This window comes from Lipotes vexillifer, unplaced genomic scaffold (genome assembly GCF_000442215.2).
Source record: "Lipotes vexillifer unplaced genomic scaffold, Lipotes_vexillifer_v1.1 scaffold742, whole genome shotgun sequence".
NCBI lineage: Eukaryota > Metazoa > Chordata > Mammalia > Artiodactyla > Lipotidae > Lipotes > Lipotes vexillifer.
In genome coordinates, this window is record NW_006775459.1 from 2,579,351 (window position 1) to 2,591,535 (window position 12,185).

Here is a 12,185-nt window from a genome sequence, read left to right on the forward strand (position 1 = left end):
AACATGAAGAACATCCTATTATAATTCTTCTGAAATCAGTGGGATTATCAAGTAACCTGGTGTACAAATATCCCTACCTAAGGGATGTGGATTCCTTCATACATCAGAATGAAAAGGCATAAATGAGATGAGGTAATCAACTCCAATCTTTATTCATATTTATTCTATTGTGCAAGGATAATTTCATTCCTCTTCCTTCCTAGCGGTTCAAAGGACTTTTAGAAGGACTGACTCCATTATTTGTTTTATATAGTTAGGACATGAACTTTGATAAACTACACATTAGAAATTCAACACAAATTAAATTCTTTTAGCTTTTAATACCATTGGACTAGTAGCTATACCACCTCTGGCAAGTCACTTAACCTTTCTGAGTATCGATTTCCATTTCTGTAAAATAGAGAGGCAGGGTTAGATGGTCCCTTCCAGTCACACTGCTCTCCTTCTATCACTCCAAAGGCTCAGTCTCTGTGTTAAAAACAAGTGCTTTAAAAATGAATTAGTACACAACACATAAGATGTACGGTTTTTACTATTTTCAGAAGAAAAGAAAATCAAAGTCATGGTTTCGTTTTCAAAAATGCCTTTTCAGCCATGTTGCAATCTCTTCCCTTTATCTGAAAAGGCCTAAGAGGCTGTGGAATTTCATGCAGGTTGAATGTTACCTTCTTGCCAATCATATCTCTCTCCGAGTTGGTCTCATGGTCTCTGCCTTTCATTTTCTAGTCCCTGTCACCCCATATATTCCACTTAAAAATCAAAAATGTAAAAAATGGAAGGATATAACTTATTTTTGTTCATTGTTCAAAAAGGTTTATCTAGATTAAGTGTCAAGAAGGAAGATTTGCACCCCTATATAGGAAGAGGAGTGTGTCCAAGAAAGTCATATATGCATTGTGTCTTCTAACCATAATAGTAAAATAGCATTTTAAATCCAAACACTAAATTTTGTGAAAAACTTAAGAATAAATATAAACCCTCCTTCAAATTTCTAAGTGAAATAAAAAAGTGCTAGAATAACCAGACAGTAATTAAAGGCATTTTCTTCTTTCAAAGCACCCCTTTTCTTAGGAGGATTGAGATTTAATTATACTTATTTTCATAAGTGCAAATTATTCTGCTCATGTCCCAAGCCCCAAGAGATTTCCCTGATACACCTGTAGTACAGGAAAAAAAAAAATGCAGAAGTAACTTCAATCCTCTAGGAAACTTTGCGCCTCAGTTGTCAAACTTTAGTTTGCATAAAAATCAACTGGGGAGCTTGTTAAAATTTCAGAATGCTGGGCTCAGTGATGTGCTGGTAACACACAAGCTCTCCGAAAAAAATATGCATGCGTGTGTAAATATACATTTATTATAGTTTTACTAATATAAAATATGGGTAGGACACAATTTACAAACAATAATAAAATAATATTCTTTATCATAAAGTCCATATGACCAGTTGAATTTCACAGAATTATTTCCTTAATTTTGTTTTTGTTTCTTGATTTTTTTAAAACCAGATAGAAAGTTTACTTCTGACTCACATTAAAGTCCAATCTTATAGGAGTACAGTGAGGTGGGGCTTGATGATCTTCTAGGGATCCATCTGTAGTTTTGCTTTGTCCCCTAGGATATTGCCCTCTTCTGCAAAGCCAAAGTTGGCTCACCACCACCATGTCTAAATGAATGCCCCTTAGTAGTGGAAAGAGCTATGCCCTTAATTTTTCCTTAATTTTTCTCTAGCCAACCTATGGTTATAACTGACGAGTGAGTCATTTGGACAAGAATGTTTGTTGATATCCTTGTTTATTGAAAAATAAAGATATATGTTGGAACTGCACTTGCTCGTCAACAAAGTGAGCAAAATCTTTGCAGTACTGGATAGCAGTTTTTGAATACTGAAAATTATATTTCTTCAATTTTTTTGGCTATTCACAGTAATCGGCATTACTAATATTTTTTTCATTGTTTTCTTAAATCTAAACAACCAACAAAATAATTTATGAAGCACTGATTTGTAGCATTTTTCAATTTCGATCGTGTAAATTTTCCCACTACGGTTAATTTCAAGCTACCAATGTGACATTACTGAAAACTGGGTTGAAAAGACACCCTATTTTATAGTATTTCCACGATACAGATACAATAGACATAAATACTCTCCAGAGCAAAGATAGTAGTAAAGTGTAGTAAAATAGTTAGGGAAGGATGACCTTTGAGTATTTATTGCCTTTATTTATTTATTTTTATTTTTAATTTTTTTGGGTACGTGGGCCTCTCACTGTTGTGGCCTCTCCCGTTGTGGAGCACAGGCTCAGCAGCCATGGCTCACGGGCCCAGTCGCTCCGCGGCATGTGGGATCTTCCCAGACCAGGGCCCGAACCCGTGTCCCCTGCATCGGCAGGCGGACTCTTAACCACTGCGCCACCAGGGAAGCCCTATTGCCTTTATTTTTAATCAGGGCTATACTTAACAATCAGCTCACTAACTATCTGAAAATTAGCAATTGGCTCTTACGGGTCAATGTGAATCAGCTCTAGTACACCACTGCCTAACCTCTACTTTTTGTGCATTTGATTCAGTAGGTCTGGTTGGAACCAGGAATTTTCATTTTAAAAAGCACTACAAGAAGATTCTGGCACAAGTAGTCCACAGATCAGATTTTGACTGTACATGGACTATGTACTATAGAGGTAATTATATTAAGAACTTCCAGCTAATTCTAATCCTTTTAATGAAACAGTAAGAGGAGTTCCTTGGTTTAAGTAAACACTGGGCAAAATGTTTTAACTGTGAAAACATCTAGTGCAGGTAAGGATATGAGGTTTGCTCATTCACTATGGATTGTAAGTTGGAAAAACTGTTTCATCAGGTAATTTGGTGGAATCCGTTAAAGTTTCAACACTCCATAACTCCCAAATCCCATTTCTAGAAATCTACCCTGCAGTAGCAATACATGGTTACCTAAAACATTTCTAATGTTAAAGTTCACTGCAGCATTGCTTGTAATAGCAAAAAACTCAGAACTTAAACGTCTTTAATGGGGAACAGGATATATAAATTATAATATATCCACACAACAGAATACTAGGCAGTCTTTATAAATAATGAAAGAGCTTTCCATGTGCTGCCTTAGAAATCCCAGAGTACGTTGTTAAATTAAAAACAACAGCAGATGCAGATCTGTGGAGAGTGTGATCTGAATTTTGTCCAAAAAAGAAAAGAAGTGCAGATATACATACATATCTGTGCTTTCTGTGAGTATAATATAGAAATGCTGGGATAAGCGTATGAAAACCTGGCAGATATAAATTCAGTTACCTGGGTGTCGGGGTTGGGGTAGAAGGAAGATGGAATTGAAGAAGGTATATTATAGATTTTTTTTTTCTTTTGAATCCATATACCTTTTCTTCAATAGCTTTACTGAGATATAATTTACATACATTACAATTCACCCCTTTAAAGTGTACAATTCAATGGTTTTTTAGTATATTCACAGATCATATGCAACTGTCACCTCATATTATAGATTTTTAAGTAGTTAGGTATTGTGAGTAACTTATGTACTTTTCTTTTTAATGGCTTTTTGTATTTTGTTCCCATACTAGAACTGTTTGCAATTCTGAAACCTGAAAAGCTTTGGAAGCCTAGTTTTTTTCATAGTGTTTGGCAGCAAAATCCGATCTGAATGATGTGATGCTACTTACGTCTGTCTTTATCCCTTGTAGTGTGACCATTTGAACATTTTGCTAAAGGAATATTAGCATATTTGATTAGGGATAGTGTCTCAGATGCCCAGAGGTGATATAATGTAATATATGATTTATGTACTTGAAAACCTTTCAAAAAGGTTTCAAGTTCTTAATTCCAAATTGCATCTGTCCCAAAGCACGTGAATAAAAGGAATCAAGGAATATTAGACAAATAGAAAGTGGGAGGTGGGGAAGGAAGAAAGGAGACTTGCTGCATGGCACAGGTATCCCAGCCTTGGGAGAGAAAAGGGAAACTGAGGTCAAGTGCACCCTTCCTGGGACCACAGGGCTGCTGTCCCTGGAGTTGAACTTGGAAACATTATGTGTTCCCTGGAACAAAATATCATGTTGAGAACTAACCTTCTATATGCCGGAAGGGATTAGGCTTGCTGGAATGTGTGCATGTTAGGGTCTTATTCAGAGAAGGCCAGGCTGAATGCTAGAAAAGTGCCATCTCTCTCTCCTTTAGTGTAGAGACTCAATGGCTTTCAGGCATCTCCCTGGGGGAGGGGAATCATTAATAACACCCTCCACATTTGGAATTTCAAAGGAGATTCTTAAAACATGGAAAGTAATCCAGAACACCTGAAAATACCTGGGTTTAAATACCCCGATCCACAGCATCCCTCACTTTGCAGAGGAGAGAGTAAAAGCAGGCTTGGTATGTATCTCCCTGGAAAGCATGCAGGAGGAAGCTACTTCAACAGATTTAGAAAAGACAACACAGGCAGCAACAGGGAGCAATATTCCACCAGCTTCCCACTATCTCTGCAATCAGGTATCAGGGAGTCAAGAGCACCTTTAATGATTACACTGAAGTCAGAGTAGTCTGCTTTAGACTGAAATGAAATAATTTGAAGTGTAGCTGCCCTGCCACTGATCTATGCTCCACCTTGTTCAAAAATGCATTAGCAAGGGATTCTTCCCCGGCCCACAATTGCAAAGCTTTTTCCATAGCTTCCCGGCAGAGTCTTGTAAGAGGCAGACATGCAGCAGGAGTCACAGTGGGATTAGAATTCCTCCAGAGTCCTCTGTTTTCCCTTCTGCCTGCCACTGTCTCCCCTTCCCTCATGCTCACCCTACTACTCCTTCAGTGGTGGCGAGGAAGGAGCCCCTTGTGTGTGTACGTGTACAAGTGTGGAGCGCGCATTTCACGAATGCATGACCTATGTCTAGTAACACCCACCTGTCTGGAACTAAGCTATTCAGAAGCCACACCAAAACGGATCATAGCCAGGATGGAACAACACAGGAGGGCAAGAAGAAATCAAATCTGAAGGTTACCAAGTCCAGGCACTTGTGTTCCCATGATTTTATTCAAAAAGTTCCCTCTAAGGGTTTCAGTTCAGAGTCTGTTTACACTAAATTTATAAACAATTATATGAAATTCAGCTGCCTAGATTCCATATCATCAATGTAGTACAAGGCCGAAGGAGGCCAGTAGGAAATCAATCTGGCAACATGAAATCTTTTTCTAAACTAGGTGTGGTCTTGTTTGCTTCTCAACCCCCTCTCTTATTGCACAGACTGTACTGGCTCATGTAATTACAGTTACTGTTTTATTTTCAATTGACCCCATTGGATGAAGGCAAACTTTTGTTCTTACTCATCTTTGCCTCCATGCGCTGCTCTGTTTGAATTAAAATGAGTTGAAGTGGTAGCTTGACAACAGAAGTTACATAAAATAGAGAGAAGCAGATAGAAGAAGGCAACAAGCCCAGTAAGATGAAAAAACTCTACCTACTCCTAAAATTTGGAGGGAAATAATTGTGCAGTAGCTGATATCCAGAATGATATCCCAATTATGAAGGAAAGGGAGAAAGGGATAAGGAAGACAACTAACATTTATCGCCAGTCTGCTCTGTGTTGGGCACAGCATTAAGTATTTAACATCTGCACCTATTTTATTTTATTTTATTTATTTATTTATTTTATTTATTTATTTTTTTGCGGTACGCGGGCCTCTCCCTGTCGTGGCCTCTCCCGTTGCGGAGCACAGGCTCCGGGCGCGCAGGCTCAGCGGCCATGGCTCACGGGTCCAGCCACTCCGCGGCATGTGGGATCCTCCCAGACCGGGGCACGAACCTGTGTCCCCTGCATCGGCAGGCGGACTCTCAACCACTGCGCCACCAGGGAAGCCCCTGCACCTATTTTAATTTCATGAGATGCATTATATATTTGGGAAAGATTTCTGTCCAAAATGTTTTAAGGCTATAGTACTTTGAGCGTTAAAACCTTAGCTTTCTGGAAAACTTGGCTACTGAAAATGATTTGTTCTTTAAGGGTTCTAACTAGAATTTTGTGATCTGATTTTACTAATATAACCCCAGAAATTTGGAGATGAAACTTCTTAGAGCTCACCCTTACATAATGGAGAGTCAAAAACAGGATCCCTCGGTTTCATTCATCTCATTTAGAATATAAGTATTAAACATTCACTCTAAGGAAAATGCATTGTTTAGCTATACTCCCAGGAACATGCTAAAATGTAGGTGTACTTTGAGGGCTGTGATGAAGGAGTAGAAGCAAGCTCTGGATGTGTATGTGTGTGTGTGTGTGTGTGTGTGTGTGTGTGCGCGCGCGCGCACGCGTGTGATTTGTATCCTTGATAATACCTGTTAGTTTTCTCATATGCACCAAGAGCTTAAGGACAGTAAATAGTTTATAGCATGGAAATTTTGCCAACTCAAAAGACAGAGATTATGCACTTGGGAAGAAATTCTTGCCTCCTTTTTAAGATATCAGCTCCAAACTTCAGTTGGTGAGTGCAAGAGTTTTCTAATTTGAGAAATGAGTTATTATTGGAGACTAGTAAGCTAATACCGGAAACTCTGTAAAGAAGAGGGCACTTTTCTTGATTTCCCTGGGCCACCAAAACATCTAGAAGAAAAGTGGCAAATTTCTCCAACAATCTCAGCAGAATTTTCTCTATGGAATAAAACTCTATAGAAAAAAATTGGCAATGAAAGAAAGAAAGAAAGAAAAAGGACCAGGAGGAATCTCTAGTTCCTGCTATTCTAATTTCTTTAAGGGCAGGAACTTGGTCTTACAGTTTATCTCTGTATAACTGAACTATGAATAATGAAAAAGTCTGTGGAGAACAGGAAACAGAGCATAACTAGGAAAAGTCCACTGGCAACATGACAGACATAAATACAGTTCTGTGTCTAAACATAACAAGAAATTTTGACACCCTTGAAGAGTAACCAACATATTCTTTATATTATGGGCAACTATGGCAAAAGGCTGCATTTAGGGGAATTTATATCACTTTAAAGCCTTTTATGGGAACTATAACGATAGTAGCTAACATCGAGTGCTTACCAGATAACTTTATAGGAACCATTATGATCCCATTTTATAGATGAGGAGGGCAGAGAAGTTTAGAAACTTGTTGAGGATAAAAAAATTAGCAAGTGCCATTGTCAGGCCATCAGGTCTTAGAGTTTAATCATGTAACCAAATACTAGGCTTATACTGGACACACATTTCTAATTGGGTTATATTCTGTTTTCCACAGAATATTAATTTATAAAAAGTTATAACGCTTACATTTAAAAAAGAACTCAGGGCTTCCCTGGTGGCGCAGTGGTTGAGAGTCTGCCTGCCGATGCAGGGGACACAGGTTCATGCCCCGGTCCGGGAGGATCCCACATGCCGCGGAGCGGCTGGGCCCGTGAGCCATGGCCGCTGAGCCTGCGCGTCTGGAGCCTGTGCTCCACAACGGGAGAGGCCACAACAGTGAGAGGCCCGCGTACCACAAAAAAATTTTAAAAAGAAAAAAGAAAAAAGAACTCATTATGGCCTTCCAGAGCGCCTTCCAGGCTCTCCCTGGCCTCCTAACACCCCAGTCTTTCTTCATAAGGTTGGTAGCTTTCCCATGCACTCAAGCCTAGGACTGAAGTGAAAATCTGATCAGGTTACTGCTGATAAGCACTCTGGGTGCCAGCTCTCTTCTCCTTTCTTGCCATTTACCCTTTTGCATTTCACACTCCAGTAAGGCCAAATCACCAAGAGTTCCTTGCGGACATGAGGCTTTTCACTCCTCCACGGCCATGCACATACTTCTACTTCGTCGGGAACATGTCTTACCCCTGCTCCCACTTATCTGCAGTCTCCTGATCACCATTCAAATCTTTGCAATGATTCCATCTTCTAAGAAGCCTTTCCCAGACAACGTCCCACTGCCTTTCCAGGCAGACCTGTTCCGCTCCACTTCTCCAAGGCCTCCATATCTGGGGTGTGTTTCTATTACTGCCTATAGACGTACTGTTCCTGTGCTTGTCTCTCCTGCTAGAATGTACTCTACTCCTTTGGGCAAGAAGATCAGTATACCCAGCACTAGCCCAGGTCTGATATTATGATTGACATGGCATTTAATAAAGTTGGCTCCTTTTAAATGACATTTTACAGTTTCACATTCTGCTCAATTTCCAAAACAAACAACAACCAAAACAACAAATATTTTGGGTATCCCACAGACTTATCTTTTCCTACTACTAGGCCTCCCAGTCCAAGATATAACCAGCTGGCTTCAGGTTATGTTCTCTCTGATACTTTATCACATGCCAACAAATTTGAGAAGATATTTTACCTTCACTGTTGATGCTTTATTAAAGAGAAGTCCTAGGCTTCTCAACTCTCTAAAACCTTCACTAGGTGGAAGAATGCTCATACCCTTAAGCCAAACATTTTCCCATTTTTCAGTAGAGTGCAGTGATTTCCTCAGAGTGTTAATCTGCTTCTGATTTATAATTTATATTCTTAAAAATATCATCAGTAGTTCTAATACCGTGACGTTCAAACCTTCACTGACACTAAGATGATTATGTATATATATATAAAATACATATATAACATATCTATAATGCATTTTTAATCATTAAAAGATATGTTATAATTACACTTCTAGGTTCATCTGGAGATAAGTGTGTGATCACAATATAGAACCTTTTCAAAGTATAAGTCACTTGTTATAGTTAATCAGGCACATAGAGATTTACTTTAACTCTTTTTTGTCAGGAGGGTATGAGTGGGAATGCAGTGCACCAACTGGCAGGTACTGGCAGGTATTTAACATAGTGCTTATATCTGTGGAATTTAAAAACATGAAGAGAATGTTATGACATTGTAAAGGAAAAAACAAAATCACATGATCCTGTCTCTCATGATTATTGACTGTTTCCTTCTATTCCTTGTTCCTTATAATCCTTGGAAACATACAAGCATACATACGGTTTTATGTAGTCTGTATAAAATTTTATGATTTGCTATTTTTGTTGTTATACCATTTATTTAATTAGTCCCCTATTAAGGGACGTTTGTTAACTTTCCAGGTTTTCATATTACTAGTTAATGGTATATAAATAACTGTGGGTAGGAGCTCATTAGAAAACAAACAAACCAAAAATCCAACAAAACCCTTCCTTTAGTTTAGGATGAAAGCCTAGAGCAAGATTTTAATGTTTTATATAAAATGTATATAATATGATAAAGTTGCTTTCTAAAACACTGCACTAATTCACAAAGCTCCCCAAACTGTAGCATATTCATCTAAGCCCTGGCAGTCCTGGGTTTTATAATTCGATCTCCACTCACACCCAATTAAGTAAACGCAAAATGCTCTCTCGTTGTTTTAGTGAGATCTGATATTTTCCCGCATGTTTACTTACTATTCTAAGCCACGTATAGTTTAAGGCACAAGATAGTATCTAATGCTACTGAAAGAATTATACGTGAGAAATTTTTTTATTTACATTTTTATTACATTATCATAAGATCTATGAATTATAGGTCCTACCTCATATGCACCTTCTTTTAGAAAAATTGTTCTCAAAAAAGTGAAAAATGAAAAACTAGTATGAATGTTTCTAATCAGTCTCTTATAGTAAATAACTATATATTTATATATTAAATATCAATACTTTTTAATTACCCCATATTAGACATAAATTATAAAATTAATTCCTCATCGGTAAGAAGTTAATTTAAATTAAATTATTACAGTAATATGTTTTAAAAACTAGCATATTATATGTATCATCCATTTCCCCTGGGGTATCAAGTACGGTATCTGTTAGGAGGTACTACAAAGCTCAGAGGAATTAGGCCGAAAAGTCAAGTCTAGGGTTCTATAGAAGGATGGAGAGTATGTGTGTATGTCCTGTATGTGTGGACACTACCAGCTACTTTAGTTGTGGTAATTGGGGAAAGCCTTCCTCGCTTCTTTGGAAAAATAATAGTCTTGTCAATGCTTTGGAAGTCAGCAGTCTTAGAATCTGCCTGTTCCCCTGATACCAACATGGTAAATTTTTAGAGCAGATAATTTGTGTCTTTGTTTCTCAAACATGAACATTATTTATTCCTCTGTTTTCAACAAAACCTTGGCTCAGCACTACAATTAACAACAATTAAGATTTTAGGTCCTGTTCCAAAAATGGAAAGCTATTTATACATAACTCAAAGCATATTTTTTATAAAAAACAGGTTTTACTTGGAAGTTAGGTTCATGAGCTGGTCCACAGGAGCTTGTTTAATCGATAATATATCTGATTGTAGTACTAATTATAATTTTTCATTATATAAATTTATTCTTTTAAAAAAATTTTTTTTGGAGTATAGTTGACATAAATTTATTCTTTCTAACATCCTTTTCCAGAGGAAGACTGCATTTATTGTCCCAGTCCTGAATGCTGAGAACCTATGGAAACTTTTAGCATGGGGCGCTCTCAGCAAAGGCCCCAGAGGATATTTCATAGGCAGAGATGGATATGTACTTCTAAACTTAGTTGCTGGACAGAAAGCTAATGCATCTAGAGAGCAAAATGTATTAGGTTAGTTTGTAGAAAAATAGTGTTAGAGAACTCAAGAAAACATGTAGAAGTCAGCAAGACAAAGTAGAAAGGCTGACAAGCCAAGAAGAAGACTGCTTAATATTTACACTCCTGTGAACACCAAAGTGTGAACCTGGAATGCAGTTGGAGTTTGACTAAATGCAGCAGAAGGAATAATAAGACCAGTCTTGGTTGCCTTGGGAACAGGGACCCTTCCTCATGTTAATGATTCTATGATAAGAAAAGGAGCACTTAAGCAAAGTGCATGGTAATATGGGTAGACCAGCAAGTGTCTGGGGCAGTGTTCAGCAGCCTCTATGGAGTGGGTGGGGTCCGCGCATCGGTGCAGTGGGAAACAGATGAAGTGGCAAGTGTGGATTACAGATAAACCACTGACATGAACCTGAGCATTTGAGAACTTTTTAAAATTAAAAAAAAAGAATAAATTTATATAATGAAAAATTATAATTAGTACTACAATCAGACATATTATCGATTAAACATGTTTTGTGTTACAAAACATGCTGACTCTCCAGTGGCTTGTTTCTAGTAATATAAATAAATTACTAGTCCCTATTCTTTCTGACAATGCTGCTAAGAAGGAACCTTTTAATAGGAGATGGTGGATAAGATAATACATTGGAAAGGAAGAGAACCCTGAAGTCAGCATAACAGAAAGCACAGTAGGATGCATAAGAGAATATGTGCATAAGAGATTATAACTTTCAAAATAAAAGTCATTTCTTCAATAGTCTCAAATTCCAAGAGACAAAAGCAGCTGTTTATTAGTGGGCAGAAGGTGTAGTCAATTCTTCATTTTATTATATAGAAAACAGTATATATATATATATATATATATATTGGCCTCAGTTGCCTCACCTGTAAAATCAGAAGGAAGCTAGCTATCTCATAAGGGTTACCTTGAGAGGATTGGTGAGATAATAGAGATGAATACACAGAACTGTGCTTGGCACATAGTCGGTTCTCAATAAGTAAGAGCTATATTTTATTGTACTCACCAATTCAAGACCTCACTTTCTCCAAAGTCCTTTCCCCTCAAGATCTTCTAACCATTATTTATTTTTATTTTTATTTTTTTGCGATATGTGGGCCTCTCACTGTCGTGGCCTTTCCCGTTGCCGGACGCGCAAGCTCAGCGCCCATGGCTCATGGGCCCAGCCGCTCCGCGGCATGTGGGATCCTCCCGGACCGGGGCACGAACCCGTATCCCCTGCATCGGCAGGCGGACTCTCAACCACTGCGCCACCAGGGAGGCCCAGTATATATATTTTAAACAATATAGTATTGAAGTTGAGCTTAGTTCCAACATTTCAAAACTTACCTCTAAAAGCACTAATATCCCCATAGTGTACTTGTAGTACAAAGTATTTGCTTCCAGTCTCTCCTCCAACTCTGAATCCAACACCTGAAGATATTCAAAAGAAGATAAATTAATATTTTAGAAATGGAAGTTAAATAGAGCTAATCAAAGGTTGGTGATCTATGAAATCCAAAGGGAAAGAAAATAGCACATAATATATGAAATTATGTTATATGAAAATGGAAATAAACTAGGCATTCAATGAAAATCTCTGATATAACCTATCATTCCTGC

General features: G+C 37.9%; 1 protein-coding gene across 6 annotated transcripts in view; it reads right to left on the bottom strand.

Annotated features, from left to right (window-relative positions):
- PAM (peptidylglycine alpha-amidating monooxygenase) overlaps positions 1-12,185 on the bottom strand; it is a 154,239-nt gene that overhangs the window by 77,337 nt on the left and 64,717 nt on the right. For all 6 annotated transcript variants that reach the window (XM_007449913.1, XM_007449910.1, XM_007449908.1 and 3 more), the window contains exon 6: positions 11,913-11,996. In XM_007449913.1, coding sequence (XP_007449975.1) covers positions 11,913-11,996 — 84 coding nt within the window. The remainder of the gene's footprint in view (positions 1-11,912; positions 11,997-12,185) is intronic.